The sequence below is a fragment of the Zea mays genome, chromosome 10, assembly GCF_902167145.1.
Source record: "Zea mays cultivar B73 chromosome 10, Zm-B73-REFERENCE-NAM-5.0, whole genome shotgun sequence".
Classification (NCBI taxonomy): domain Eukaryota; kingdom Viridiplantae; phylum Streptophyta; class Magnoliopsida; order Poales; family Poaceae; genus Zea; species Zea mays.
In genome coordinates this window covers 65,434,153-65,450,321 of record NC_050105.1, presented here as the reverse complement: position 1 = coordinate 65,450,321, position 16,169 = coordinate 65,434,153, and the positions used below count along the sequence as shown (strand labels likewise).

At 52.1% G+C, this 16,169-nt stretch overlaps 1 protein-coding gene across 1 annotated transcript; it reads left to right on the top strand.

Moving 5' to 3' along the window:
- Positions 1 to 9,974: 9,974 nt before the first annotated feature.
- Positions 9,975 to 10,638, top strand: LOC118473512 (RING-H2 finger protein ATL67-like). The gene has a single exon (XM_035963249.1). The coding sequence runs from the start codon at positions 9,975 to 9,977 to the stop codon at positions 10,599 to 10,601; it is 627 nt and encodes a 208-aa protein (XP_035819142.1). The 3' UTR covers positions 10,602 to 10,638.
- Positions 10,639 to 16,169: the final 5,531 nt, after the last annotated feature.

Below are 16,169 nucleotides of genomic sequence, written 5' to 3'. Positions count from 1 at the left end.
CTACCAAGGTGCCGAAGGTGCGGCCATCCGGAGTGGACGACGTCCCCATCAAGGCCGTCCAGCTCAGCGCGGGTTCCCCCCAGACCACTCGCATTGCGGGTGATCTGGAGGAAAAATAGGAACTCGCGCTCGACGCCTTCCTCCAGGCAAATGCCGATGTTTTCGCATGGGAGCCATCGCAGATGCCTGGGATCCCCAGGGAGGTGATCGAGCACCATCTGAAGATCAACCCTGACGCCAGGCCGGTGAGTCAGAAGCCTCGCAGACAGTCCGTCGAGCGGCAGGACTTCATCCGAAAGGAGGTGCGGAAGCTTCTAGACGTCGGCTTCATCGAAGAGGTTCATCACCCAGTGTGGCTGGCCAACCTAGTCATCGTCCCCAAGGCGAATGGGAAGCTTTGGATGTGTATCGACTACACCAGCCTTAATAAGGTTTGTCCCAAGGACCCGTATCCACTTCCACGAATAGATCAAATCGTGGATTCTACCTCTGGGTGCGACCTTTTGTCTTTCTTAGATGCTTATTTTGGTTTCCATCAAATCCAGATGTCTAGGGAAGATAGGAAGCATACCGCTTTTGTAACAGTGGATGGGCTTTACTGCTATGACGTAATGCCTTACGGTCTGAAAAACGCCTTGCCAACATTTGTGCGGGCGATGAGTAAGACTTTCGGGGACCTGATTAGGGACAAGGTGGAAGTATACGTCGATGACATCGTAGTCAAGACCAAGAGAGGGTCAACCCTAGTGGAAGACTTGACCCTGGTCTTCGATAGGTTGTGGGCAACCTGCACAAAGCTGAACCCGGATAAGTGCGTCTTTGGTGTCTCCGCAGGGAAGCTGTTGGGGTTCCTGGTTTCGTACCGGGGCATTGAAGCAAACCCGGAGAAAATCAAGGCGATTGAGGCAATGAGGCCTCCGACCCGTATCAAGGATGTCCAGAAGCTTACGGGGTCATTAGCCGCCCTTAGCCGCTTCATTTCAAGGCTGGCTGGGAGGGCACTACCCTTCTTCAAGCTGTAGTGGAAGTCTAGCCCATTCTCTTGGACCGAAGAGGCAAACAAGCCTTCCAAGAGTTGAAGCAGCACCTGGTGTCCCTACCAATAATGGTAGCCCCAGAGCCTAGGGAGTCGTTGTATTTATACATCACGGCGGTTGCGGAAGCGGTGAGCATGGTGCTGGTCGTCGAAAGGACAGCACAAGAAGGCCAGGAACCTGAGGACTCGGGACCGGCTGCCGGGGTCTGGACTGTTCAGAGGCCGGTCTACTACGTCAGCGAGGTCCTCCACGAGGCGAAGACAAGGTACCTTGAGACACACAAACTTCTCTATGCTGTGCTTGTTGTGTACAGGAAGTTGTGCCACTATTTCCAGGCACATAGGGTCGTGGTGGTGACCTCTTTTTTGTTAAGGACCATCCTCCACAACTCTAACGCCACAGGCAACATCGCCAAGTGGGCCGCGAAGCTCGCGGAGTTCCAACTGGACTTCCAGCCTCGCCACGCCATCAAGAGCTAGGTCCTGACTAACTTCATCATGGAGTGGACGCCTCCCCCAAGCGCTCCTGGGGGTCCGGATCCCGATTCGGACCCCACACCTGCGGAGCCCAGGGGTCCGGTCTTCACCGAGCCCCACTGGACGCTCTTCTTCGATGGATCCGCCCGTCAGCAAGTTGGTGGAGCTAGAGTGGTCCTCATCAACCCAAGCGGAGATCAAGTGAAGTACATGGTGCACCTTGAGTTCAAGGCCACCAACAACATGGCGGAGTACGAAGCACTGATCTTCGTCTTGACCGCGGCCCTATCCCTAGGGATCCGCTAGCTCCTGGTGAAGGTTCTAGCTGATCATCAAGCAAGTCCGCAGGGAATGTAGCTGCAACGAGCCCAGGCTCGTAGCGTACCTACTTCACGTGAGGAAGCTGGAAAAAGACTTCACTGCCCTGGAGCTGCAACACGTTGCTCGGGCTGACAACTCGACAGCAGATGACCTCTCCGTGAGGGAATCAACTTGGGCACCCATGCCCGAGGGTGTCTTCGAAAGACGGCTGCTGAGACCCACCGCCTAGCCGGGCGAACTGGGCGAAGGGGGCGATACTAGCACCTCGAAGCTAGCGGTCCCGGTGGCGTCCCATCTACAGAACCCACCGAAGACTGTGTGTGATATAGGAGATCATGCTAGTCCCTTAGCGCCACAACCAATATCTCAGAGTGGTCCCGATGCATGGATCTACCTGAAGGAAAATATCCTTCCTGAAGACCATGTGTCCGCAGAGCGCATAGTGCGGTTAACTAAACACTACGAGGTGGTGGAAGGGTATCTCTACCGCCGTGGCGCCAACGACATTCCCATGCGGTGCATTACCCAGGAGGAGGGCCGTGAGTTGCTCACGGAGATCCATGGAGGAGAGTGCGGAAGTCATTCATCATCCCGCACGCTGGTCGGTAAGGCCTTCCGACATGGCTTTTACTGGCCAACCGCTCTCCAGGATGCAGCTGAGATGGTAAAGTCCTGCAAGGCGTGCCAGTTCCACGCAAAGCAGATACACACACCAGCTCAGGCTCTACAGATGATTCCACCCTCCTGGCCATTCACCGTATGGGGGGTGGATATCCTGGGACCATTCCCCAGGGCCGTCGGCGGGTACCGGTTCCTCTTCGTTGCCATCGAAAAGTTCACAAAGTGGCCAGAGGCCACCCTTGTGGTCAATATCACCCAGGGTGCTGTTGTCGCTTTTCTCAAGTCGATCGTCTGTAGATTTGGGGTCCCAAGCCGCATCATTATGGACAGCAGGACCCAGTTTACAAGTCGGATCTTCCAGGAGTATTGCGAGGACATCGGCACCCAGCTCTGCTTTGCGTCTGTGGCTCATCCAAGGAGCAACAGCCAAGTGGAGAGGGCAAACGCAGAGATCCTCAGGGGACTCAAGACACGCACCTACGACTGCTTGAAAAAGCATGGTGCAAATTGGGTCAGCGAGCTTCTGTCCGTGCTATGGGGGAACCGGACTACACTCAGCCGAGCTACAGGGGAGACCCCGTTCTTTCTGGTCTACGGGGCCGAAGCCTGCCTTCCCCCAGAAATCATTATGGGCTCCCCACGGGTCCAGGCTTTCGATGAGTCTATGCAGGAACAGCTACGACGTGAGGACATGGACTTCATCGACGAGCACAGATGGCGAGCGGTGATCCGAAATGCACGGTACAACCAAGCGTTCAGGCACTACCACCAACGATTCATGCATAGTAGGGAGCTCAGGGTCGGGGACCTAGTCCTAAGGCGAGTACTGAACCGAGAAGGGCTCCACAAACTCTCCCCCAGCTGGGAAGGACCCTTCAAGGTGATGGAAATATGCCGACCCGGGTGTGTCCGTCTTGCTACAACTGAAGGAGAGCATGTTCCCAATCCCTGGAACATAGAGCATCTCCGTAAGTTTTTCCCATAAAGACAAGCCTGGGGATTTAGTTTTCTTCCATTGTAATTAAATTGTGCATATATGTACGCCAGCCCGGTGAGGTCCGCCCTCATAAACCCGATCTGTTGGCCTACACTCATGAATATCAAGTTATAAAGAAAAGATTCACCCCCAGATTTGTTTTTGTGATGGTCTTATCTTGCTTCAATTTACGAGCATCATTTTTTATCTAACCCACCCATACAGTTCCCACCCTAGCTGGTATAATGACATCCAAATTGAGTAGCCAAGCTTGCAGTTTGGGATCCCTCGGTAGGGGGGCTCCGGCAGCCTGGGGGCTAGTTCTAGAGAACGGGTACTTGTCTCCTAGGGTGGTCTGGAGCTGTGTAGTCGTTTAGCTTGGTTTCGTACCCTAAGCCTGCATGCTCCACCACTCTGTGACGGGTACCCTAGTATTTGGAGCTATAGTCCTGTGGGTCCGGCAACCTGGGGTCCGATTCTCGAGAACGGACACACGTCCCCTGGGGTGGTCCGGAGCTGTGTAGCTGCCTAGCCTGGTCCCGTACCCTAAGCCTACACGCTCCACCACTCTGTGACAGGTGCCCTAGTATTTGGAGCTGTGATCCAGGGGGTCCGGACACACGAATTGGCTTCCCGGTCTAAATCTTGCAGGTCCTATTGCGTGAATCAAAGGATAAAAGATACCAGTTAGTGGGTCCTATGGGTGCACTACTAAAGCTTCCTAGCCAAGGCTATGTGCAGGTCCAGGTCCCAGTCAAGACTACCTCCTGGGGGTCAGGTCACCAATTCTTTCTTAAAGTATACTGGCATCCAGCCTCAACACGTCGAGCCTACATACCAGGGGGGCCAAGTACCAAGGAGAAGTTAGTAACGACGCACACAGCAAAGACAAATAGCATACAGATAAGTTTTGTCACTATTAGATTAATACTTCCCAAAAGTATCTTACAAAACCAGAAAATATTACAAGACACACCCAGTGGAACCCTTGCCTTGTTTCTGTAGATCTAGCTACTAATCATCGGCAGGATCCCGCTAGAAGCGCTTGGCCACCACCTCCACAGTATCTTGTACGCCCTCCCGGGCGGCGTCTTCAGTGTCGGCCACCAGACCAGCAATCACCGGCTCCAAGGAGATGGCCGGGTCATGGCTCCGGAAGCACGTCAGGATGTACTCGATCACCGCCCGGCAGAGCCTGCCGCCCTCGACCTCCAGGCGGGCGCCAAGGACCTGGTCCAGGCATCGGAGGCAGTCGGCAGCGGAGTCCAGCACTGGGAGCGCGGCGGAGATGGACGTCGGCAGCTGCAACACCTGGATGGGACTCATCCCTAGCAGCACTAGAGTCGTGCTCGCCTCGTCGGCCCATGCGGCGATGCGTTGGACCCTGGTGCGATGCTCCGCCTGGAGATCTTCAAGTGTCTTCTGCATTGCCTCCACCGCCTGGGGGCCCGGTGTTGCCTGTGCCGCCTGCACCGCCTCGAACTGGCGGACCGGCTCCTCTAGCGCCTGCTCCTTCTCCTCCGCCTCGAGCTCATGATCGGCCAGCAGCTTCTCCCGCCTTTCAAACATTTCCTCCCTGAAGGCGAGGTCCTCCCGCCAGGCGAGATCCGTTGCCCGCTTATCCAGGGAAGCATCCTTCTCCTTGAGGTTCTCCTCGGCTAGGGCAATGCTGCTGGCCTTGTCATCCAGCTCCCGCTGCAACCTTTGCAGGCTCTCCACAGCCGTGGTCTGCTGGACCCGCTGCTCCTCCAGGATTTTGTTGAAAGCACTCAGCTTGGCCTGGAGCTCCGTGATGACCTCCTCCCTCTGGTCCAAGTGCTCCTGCTCTTGGCCAGCCTCTTCTCCTTCCAGGCCACCTCCAACTCCCGGGCGTACACCTTCTGGAGGTCCTTCTTGTAGTCCTTGCGGTCCCGCTCAAGCTCGGACTGCTCGGAGGCAAACTGGCGGGATGCCGCCTTGGTGCGCTCCTCCAGCTGGGTACACCAGTCGCTGAGGCGCTGGTGTTCGGCCTCAAGCGCATCCCACTCCCGTAGGATCGCCGCCTCGATCTTTTGGAGGGCCTGATGGGCGCGAGACAGCACCCAGGGGAGGGGAACTGGTGCTGCTTCTGGCTCAACGCTGGACCGGAGCTGCCACCCAAAAATCACCTCCGTCTCCTCTGGAGTGGGCAGCGGGATGGAGCTGGACGCGCCCACCGCGTCAACCTCAATGGTGGGGGCGGGCGCAGCTAGGGCCTCCTCTGCCGCTGCTGACGGTGTACTCGACGACATCGCCGTCGTTGAGGCGGTAGCAGCTGTCGGAGCAGTGGGGACCCCCTCCACCGTCGTGGCACCGCTTGGCGTTGGCGCCGCTGCTGCCGGACCACCAGCGGGAGCCTGGGAGCCCAGTGGCGCTGTCTCGGCGGCAGCAGCCGGGGGCGGGGGAGGCACGACCTTGGAAGCAGAGGGGGAGGAAGCCCTGACAAGTAAAGGATGGGTTAAGACCCGTCGACATGATAAACAGATTAATGGAAGAAAGGGGTTGCACTCACTTGGGGCCATGGACCTTCCAGTGACCCTGGAAGTGGGGCGACTGCTACTTTTGTTGCTGGTGCTATTGCTGCTGCTGTTGTTGTTGATGCTGCTGGTGCCCCTGGGGGAGATCGCCCCGGGGCGGTGGTGGCGGCGGCGAACCCGACGATGGTGGTGGTTGTGGTGGTGGTGGACCCGATGGTTGTGGTGGCGGAGGACTGACGCGCCTCTGCGTGCCCTGGGCCTGGGAGACGGTCTCCTCGGCCCCACCAACAGTCCTCTAACGCTTCTGGGAGCCAGCCCCCTCGAACCCAATGGGGGGTCCGAAACAAACGATCCGTCAGCGCGGCGCAGCCGGCGTCTCCTCTCTTCCTTCGACACCCCGGCGCTGCCCTGGGCGGAGGAGCTGCTTGCAACCCCTTTGCCCTTGTCCAAGGGGCGGGGGCCGTGGCGGAGGCGCGAGAAGCTCTGGCGGGGGCGCTGGGGGCCACATCGGTAGCCTGGGGGCCTCCAGCTGGCGTATCAGAGATCCAGATCCCGCGGTGAGGGTCCCGGCCGCCGGTCTGGCGAACCGCCACGCGCGCTCTCGTCGAGGGTCGGTAGTGTGGCCAAAATCGCCGTCCTCAACCCTGCATCGTTGTAGAGCGCAAGGATGCCCTGGGGGAGGATTAGGGACTCAGGGACGAAGGACTCACCAGTAATCCCCTTCACCAGAACCTCTAGCTCCTCCCAGGTCAAGTCGGTTCCCGGCCCGCGCTGGATCCGGCCGATGTCGTTTGAGCCGGTGTACCAGCAACATAGACGCGCCCTCTACTGCAGCGGCGTGATCCAGCGCTGCAGGAAGTCCTCGACCACGTGCATCGACGTCAGGCCGCCCGACGCCAAGCTCTTGATTCTGTCCAGTACGAACTGGAACTCCGGCGCTAGGGATGGCTTGGCCCTCCACTGCTTCCGGTCGAGTCTTGGCCCGTCACTCAGCAGGGCGAGGCGGTCATTGGCCTCCGCGCTAGCGATCACCCAGTCGCCGCGCAAGTGCTCCCACCTCGCGCCGCCGAAGGTGGGGATGTAGGCGCCGGCCGAGTCCGGTCTTGTCTGGAAGTAGTAGGAGCCGAGGTGGTCCTTAGCCTTCCTCGACTTCACCAGCACAAAGAAATGGCGGAAGAGGGAGGTGCAGGGCGCCACCCCCACGAACATCTCACACAGGTGGGCGAAGATGGCCACCTAGAGGATGGAGTGGGGGTGAGGTGCTGAAGCTGGAGGTCGAGCTCCTCCAACAGCAGCAAGAAGAAAGGTGAGATCGGCAGCGCCAACCCGCGGGAGAGGTAGGAGACGAAGAGCACGAACTCCCCGGCGGCGAGATCGCTGAAGGGAGTGGCGCCGGCGCGGATCCATCTGGCGAACGCCGGCGCGCTCCATCCGAGCAGGTTGCGCACCAAGTTGAGTGCCCCTCGGACTGGAAACGCTCGGGATGAACTAGCGAGGCCATGGCGACTACGGCAGCGCAAAGCAGGAGAGTGTGGATGCGAAAGGGCGTAGAGAGCTCGAAGGCGAAAGGGCGCAGAGATTGGGAGAGAATGCGAAAGCATAGCTGCTGCTCGTGGGGTGAATCCCTCTTCAAGGCAAACTCCCCCGCTCGCGCCCCGAGACGCTACGAGAAATCCTGGCCGGCGCACACCTGAAGCCCAGGCGACCCAGTCTATGACACGGGGGCCTGGGTCCACAAGTCATACGGATTGTGCGCTGAACTCCTGGTGCGGAAAAAGCGAACCGCCGCCCGCGGTAGCACCTCTTCATCTCTGCCGCAAGAAACAACAGCCTAGACTCTGACACGGGTGCCTAGGCCCACGAGTCATACTCCGTGGTGTGCTGGTCTCCGAGTGCGAAGAAGGCAAACCACCATGCGAGGAGCGAACCACCACCCGCGGCAGTGTGTCTCTTCATCTCCGCCGTAAACAATGGCCCAGTCTATGACATGGGAGCCTGGGCCCACAAGTCATACTCCTTGGGCGTCGGTTCCTGGGTGCAGAAAGAGCGAACCGCCGCTCACGCCAGTACTTCGCCTCCTCGGGGCCGCTGCAGAAGCCAGAGAAGGCGATTTTTCAAAACCAATGCAGTGGTATCGAGGCGCCTCGCGCGTGGCCCGGCGAAACCATTAGGTGTAGGGCCGCGGGTTAGTCAGCCGCGGGGACAGACGTGGCAGTTGGCGTGACCGAAGGCAGACTGGCGGTGATTACGTCAGCAAAAGCACGAAAGCGGCGTGCCAATCGCCAGTCAAGCTTTGGCCCCACCTGCAGGCTCGTATCCACCCCTGAGGTGGGCCCGGGGGCCACTGTCGGTACCCTGAAACAGGGGTACCCCTTACTACAGTATGAAGACGCGGTGCCCACGCGGCTATCTCTAGTCGTGAGGTAAACGGCACCGACCCCACCACGTGGGCGGCTCTGGGGCCGCCACGTGGCCAGAGAAGATGATATACTCCAAGGTATCAACAGTGAGTCCGGACCCCTGTGTATACAGACCGGACCCCTGGGTAAGGTCTAGGACTTCCACGGGCACAAGCCGGACCCCTAGGACGGGTTCCGGACCCCTCTACGTGGGGTTCGGACCACTCACATCAGGGTCCTGGGATTCTGGGACAAAGAATACCCAGGCCTTAATCAATACCAGGCAGGGGTCCGAAGCCGACACGTGTCTGGACCATACTGTGTACGTTTCCGCTCCTCGCTCAGGCGGAGACCCGATGCTGCCACGTGGCCTACTGCCCGTGACATAAGCCAGCGGGCGGAGCCTGACGTAAGGCCTCTAGGCCGCGCGGCCCCTGCATTTATTGCAAATAAGGCGCGCCGCCTGTCCATTCCACTGGCAGGTGATGTGCCGCCTCGACATTTAAGGAGCCCTGCCCATTCCACTGGCAGGCGATGTGCCGCCTCAGCATTTAATGTGCCCTGTCCACTCCGCTGGCAAGCGGCGACCAGGTTATCCCGCAGGCGGCGTGCCTGTCCATTCCATTAGCAGGCAGTACGCCCGTGCTGCGGCGTACACTATGCTCATCATCACTCGCGTGTTACCAAGGAAGCAGTGTGGCATATCAATATCGTATGCACTACGGACATTATGGGGCTCGGAGATCGCCCAGGCGTTATAGCCGTTAGTTACTTCCTTCCATTTTGCCCCTGGGCCCACATGTCGGGGCTCAGTATCCTTGTATGTGCCTCCCTTGAGCTATAAAAGGGAAGGCACACTACGTTACAAGAAAAGCCCACAGACAGGCTCACACATGCTCTAAGATTCACTTAGACTCTCAGACTCACAAGTTCATACAAGCTCTCAAGCTCATACAATACACAGATAGTGGAGTAGGGTATTACGCTCCGGCGGCCTGAACCACTCTAAACCCTTGTGTGTTCTTGTGTTCATCGATCACCTAGCAGACAGGCAAAACGCTTAGGCCCCTCCTCATATAAGGATTTAGGGCGGGTGCGTTCCGCCACCCGGTCGGAGAATTTCCTCTCCGACAGCCACCAAGAACCAGGCGCGAACATAATCACCATGTGTGCTAGGACCAAGTCTCACACATATGATGAATCATGGTACAGAAATGAATGTCACATCTTTACTATTTAATAGGAGTTCTGTACAAAATAAATAAATAATCTCTACTACTTATTAAGTAAGCAATAGTAGTCTGCCATTGACTTGTTCTGCCTTTGACCTGTTCTGCCATGGCTCTGGTTCTGCCCCCACCGGCCGTACACGCAGGTGTCCAGCAAAAATTCTTATGCCTGCGCGAGTTGAAACTGACCATCAGTTCAGCCACCATTTGAAACTGATCTGTTCAGCCACCGCGCCAAAGCTTATAAGCCGCTCCATGTCTCCTTTACTAGCCAATATGGTACTAAGGTTTTGCAAGACAATACAACAATACAGCAGTGCAGACGTTTTGGGCTGCTTTTTTGGTGCGGCCCATACTCCAATTAGGTTTGGGCGGCCCATGGTCGCGCGCACAGCAGCCGTTTCTTCCTCCGTCCGCACGATGGAGCGCCCAACCGTCCGTTCCGGCCGCCCCTCGGTCAGCTCCATGACGGCACGACGTCAGCTCTCCAACCTGGGCCTCGGCTACTCCATCGCCATCGCGCTCGGCTTCCTCATCCTGTTCGCCTCCTTCCTGCTGGCTTTCTACTTCTGCTTCGGCCGCGGCGGGGACTACTGGGCCGGGGAAGCAGTCACCACGGCGTCCAGCTCCGGCCACCTCTCCATCACCGTCCCGCGCGTGCTCTTCGTCGCGGAGGGGTCCGAGTCCCCCGAAGACGACGCTTACCCCTCCTCCTCCGCCGCCGCGGCCTGCTCCCCCGTCGGGCTCGACGCGGCCGCTATCGCTTCCTACCCCAAGGTCGCCTTCTCCAGCAGGGCCGCCGAGGCCAACGCCATGTGCTCCATCTGCCTCAGCGAGTACAGGGACGGCGAGACGCTGCGCGTGATGCCCGAGTGCAGGCACGGCTTCCACGTCGCGTGCCTCGACGCCTGGCTGAGCCGGAGCGCGTCCTGTCCCGTCTGCAGGTCCTCTCCCGTCCCGACGCCCAATGCCACGCCGCTCGCCACGCCGCTCTCCGAGCTCGTCCCGCTCTCGCAGTACGCCGCCGACCGGAGGCGCCGCAGGTGATGGGCATGGACACATGACACTGGTGCAACGCATTGCTCTTCCTCCGACGGCACGATGGAGCACTGTAATCTGTCACCACTGCCAGCATAGTTAAATATGTGGATTTTATGATAGTTGCAAAGGAGTTCATGGACATGGAAAAAGCACACCACAAAGTGGAACACTCAGGTCCTTCCCCGTTTTCTCTCCTTTGCAGTTTTTGGTTCCTAAATTCTGCACTGTCAAACCCAAGCTATACATAAACAACTGATGGCTCAATTTGCAGGTAGAGGATGGACTGCTTAATGGTTCTATTTACCAGTGCATTTGGCAGTTCTATTTGTCAGAGGCAAATGTGGGTGATTTCTCATATCTACTTGCTATACATCTTGTCAAAGCACTGCTAATAGAAGAAGGGGACCATCTTATGTCAAAAAAAGAATGGGGCTATCTAAGAATTACACCTAGCATCCAGTTTTACACAATTGGTCCTTGACATTATCTAAGTCACCTAATTGGACATGAAGGCGAGGGGTCCATCTTCCATATTAGAAAGGAACTTGGTAAGTTTACTTCCACAAATGGTTGTTGTACTTATGATTTTGCTAACCTTATCTACTCGAGTATAGTCATGTCATCCTTTACTTGTCAACCTGTAACATATCTAATCTAACTACTATAGGATGGGTCGTTAACTTAATGCTAGAGAGAGCAATGACAATAATGAGTATTTTTTTTTCTCATCAAGCATGAGGCTCACTGATGCTGGTGATGGTCAGGTTTGATCCATATTATCTTAGTTGAGCTAGCATAACCATTTTCATTGGAGACACTTTGATATTACTTACGCCTTTTATGCTACAATTATTTTAGTATAATGTAGCACACATGGAGGATATTGTTCGGTTGATCTCCAAATATCTTCATCTGTTAAAGGAAGTCCGTTAGTGGATATTTAATGAGGTAATGGAAAGGGCCATGGTTTACATATCACGAGAAGCAAATGGTAAGTCAGAAGACCTGAAATATGTAACTAACTTGGACAAATTGCAAGAGGAGACTGGTGGTAGGAGCTTACAAAAGCAATCAAAGCCTTAGAGGGCTTGATGGAAGCAAATAGGGACTTTGAAGAACTAAAAGTATGTGTTCCAGTCTATATAATGTTTACTTTTTCTTAGATTTTCATGTACGTACTTCTTTTGGGCACAAATCAAACCAGCTCCTGAACTGCTAGATGAGTTGTGCATTGTGGTTCGTTATAGCTGAAGCACATTTCATGAATAAGGTATAAAATTGATCATTCTATTTCATTATATTTCCATTCTGTAAGATATTGAGTTTTCAGGATGGTTATGCCTTGCTTTCTAGGTTGAAGCCTTATCGAGTGTAAACCATAAAAATCTTATGAACCTTGTGGGTTATTGTGAAGATGAAAACCCTTCATCTGGATGATGGTCTTCGAGTATGTTTCAAATGGATCACTATTCGAGCGATTGCATGGTAAGTTTAATTGTGGGGTTACCTTTATCTATTTTGATGTGTACATCACATGGTACTGCGAATCCGAAACACCCTGGTTAACCGCTATTAACAATTTTCAATTTATTGGTATTTTCAATTTATATCTTGAAATAGCATATATCTAAACCTATGGCATGCACATTTTTTAGCTTGGCTTCCTGTTTGCTATCACGTGGCATCCAAACAAGTGTGGCACGCATACCAAAACACAAAAAACAATTTATAAGCAGATAAAACTAAAAAAAGAGAGAAGCAAAAAATTTACATTAGGTAGAACAACATTTGGAATTTTCATTCAAATGATCATATTTATTATATATTGTAGTTGTACATATGAACATGTGATCAATCACACTGGCTGCAGCAGATTAATATTACTAATATGTGCAAGTGATCAATCAATCATTCACTGCTGCAGATTACTATTACTACAATGCATTGTAGCATGGCCACAGGTTCACGTACGTGGACAGGTTTGAGAAGAAAATCTACTGCATTTCCAGATCTGAAGCTGACATAGGTGTTAAGAGAAAAAAATTAATTAAAAAGAAAGAGTCTGAGATCTTTCGTTTGGCTAGAGCTCCAACCCATTCTTTCAAGAAGACGATCGATGCTAAAAAGCCTAGAAATGAGACTGGTGGACTTGGTGCACGAAAGCTTACATCAAAGCTATGTTTTACATATTGACTTGAGAACACACAACCATTTTGTCCTGTTTCTCTACATATAGTTGTCATTTGTCAAGTAACGACCTCTATTTTTCTATTTTGTAATGTGACAAAAGGGAGTTTGCTTTATAACTCTGTAATTTATTTTTTTCCTGCTAATCTAAAAAACTTTATGAACATGTTTTATTTTTTGTATAAGTAAAGTGTAATTTCATATCCAATTTCTGCATTGTAGCCAAATGAAAGCCTCTATGAGAAGAAGCCTGAAGAGCCAACTCTCGTCCTGACATCATTGGTGATTGAGATACTACAACCAGGAGCAAACCCCATACTTACCAATTTGAATATGTCGAAAATGCACCTTCTCCTAAGACTGGGAACAGCCCAGAAGGAAAACAAATGAGTGGGCATGTTGCACCCCCAATGTCGTTGAACTTCTTTGCTAATTTTGGGATGGACAGTGAATATTACAAAAAATCTATGTCCAATTGATACAAAGAGCATATAACTGTTTCATTCAAACATATATGATAACTCATTACAATGTTGTTATTATGCAGTTCTACACAATTAGAAGAGAAACATAAAAGCTTTATAAACAGAGAAGGATGAGTCTGAGACAAGGAAAAAGGTAATAACTTACTTCTGAATTATGATCTCTCTTGGAAGTAACCAATTGCAAGTCGAGTCACCGTAGAGGGAGGAGCAGACATTGCGGCCGCCACTGGTGAGCACGGCGCCAGAGGCCGTGGAGGGCGTGTGGGAGGCGAACGCCGCGCTACGCTGCACGAGTGCACATAGGCCCGTGCTGCTTCCTACTCCGGTTCGACGGTTCCCGCATGCAGTGCACGCCCAACAGCGAGGAGGATCACCGTTCGTAAGATGGGCGAGGTGGCACCGGTGATTCCAGTCACCCGGAGGAGGACGATGTCTCGCAAGGCAGCGGGGGCAGTGGAGGCGGACCGACCCGCCGAAGATGTATCTGAGGAGAAGACATCAAAGATTACAATAGCTTTGAATCAGGAAGCTGAGGCAGTGGCGGTCGCATCAAAGGAGGAAAAAGGGTAGCAAGACGAGGACCACAAGGTGAGAGAATTTCATTTCCTAGATCGACTTGCTTCTACCACAAGGTGAGATAATGATCTCCTAATCAATGCGTCACTCGGACACCATAAATTTAAAGTTTCTCTGATTTTGTTCTTCACCTACAGTTCTACGATTTTGTGAAATTGAAGTTAAAGGATCGATATTTTGGTGGTGTTTAACAATGGAATGTATTACTTGTAATATGATGAAATTGTTGTCAAAATATCAGACCAATGGGACTTGATTTGGTTGATTTGTTGGTAAAGCTTGTGGAGTTTACAACTGTTTTATGCTGCTGCTGCTATTTTTCAATTCAGAGTAGTTATTTTTGACAAAAGCATTGTGACATGTATTTCAGTTTAGAGAAAATAAAAAACAGCAATGTAGATGTATATGGACTTGGGGGTTTGATTATTCATGGTGCAGCTGCAACTTTAGGTCGACAGTAGCAGCAACATTGTATATTAAGAAATTTGATAGAGTACAACAGTTTTTTGAGAGTATATTAAGAAATGAACATAGCTATGTGTACATAAACACTGGCCCTCACATAACACAGGTATGTGCTTTCCCGCTGACCGTGAATGTGTGTATTTTGTACTACAATCAGTTAACACCATATAGGTTGGCTGTTTGATCTTCAAGTAGATCCTATATCACAGTAGTTACTGGCACTTTCTACTTGATGAGTGTGACTTCTGGTTTGAATCCACAGACAACTCCTTCAGATTTGACAAAAAATGTGAACATCTTGAACCTTGATTTGGGGTATAACTTTATTGAGAGGAGTTCATATTTGAAGGTTGCACATATCCCTGTTTGCCAATGAATCTATCATGAATTATTTTTGACTAACAATCACCTTTTCATTTTTTTTCTCGAATACGCAGGAAGGGTGTGTATCATTATATTAAAGGATAGGGGAAAAGGCCTAAGGCCTGGAACAAACAGGACACAACACACACCAGACTCATACAACAAAAACACACCAAACACACACACACATACACATACCAGCCACACACAACACACCACCACCACAACATACAAAGAGGCTAAAAAACCTTCCTTCCTCTAACCAGGATAAAAAAGAGAGCTCATGTTCTTGGATCCTACAAAAAACCACATCCGCATCTCATCTTTGAAACCATCCTCTAAGGTAGAAAGGCAAAGCTGAGCTCCATAAAAAATTACACCTATTTATCTGCTTCCAAAGGCACTAAGCCCCAAGGATGACCACACTATTAAAGCCCTTTCTTTTGCTTTTAGGAATCCTAGCTAAAGCCTTCCTCCACCATTCAACAAAATAGGAATATCTTCTCTAAGGAGCCACAGTAGAGAGACCGGTTGGAGTTAATATATTATACCAAAACTGACTTGTGAAAATGCAATTTGATAGAATATGTTGCACAGTTTCATCTTCTTGATCGCATAGAACACAATTTTTAGGATAATCAAGACCCCCTTTTTTGAGTCTGTCAGCTGTCCAACACAATTTCCAGCGGACTGCACAGATTCCATTTAGTCTACATTCAGTTACCAATAGTTCATGCTAACACCTAGACACTGCATACAGTTGATGGACATTATACTAACACCCTGACACTGCATATAGTTTACAACACCTAAACATGACATTTTCTTTATTGTTTTGGAGTCATTTTCCTTGCACATGGCTTCTCCACGACTGGTGGTGAATATAGATGGCTTCTCCATGACTGGTGGTGAAGTAGTGGCATCTTCAACATTTGTAGTCTTGGGCTATTATCAAAACCAAAGCTTGCTGACATTGGTTGGCCTAGGAGGAGGTGCCGACAATGTGGTGCTAGACGGCTATTGGTCGCCACCGACGCTGCATTCTGGAGGATGGTCGTCCATGGCGATGGGAGATTGAATGGCATCAGCATCGGAACGAGGCTGACGCGAGTGCACAGAAGGAGAGGTATGGAGATGGGAGGTCACGGAGAGATCTATGGAGAGGGGAGCAAGGTCACGAAGGTACATACGGAGGGAGGACTCATGACATTCACGGTGATTTGGCGTTGTTGTCCTTGTGGAGCTCAGGTAGTAATCACAGGACTTAGGGGACAGAGCGGACACAATTTCCATTCGACATGTTCTTTCATCTATCTTGTTCTCATTTTAGCAGATGTCGTAGCTAGGCTTCTATTTTGCTGTGAGGCTTGTTCTACAAATGTTTATTATACTATACTCTATTGGTTCGGATCTGAACATTTTGTAGTTGTGAACCATCTTGAAGTATGCCTCGTCAAATGTGCACTCTTCATTAAAATCGTCTTTAGGTATGTAGATT

Excerpts from the sequence above, each read along its gene's own strand:
- LOC118473512 (XM_035963249.1), top strand. The coding sequence starts at position 9,975 with ATGGAGCGCCCAACCGTCCGTTCCGGCCGCCCCTCGGTCAGCTCCATG.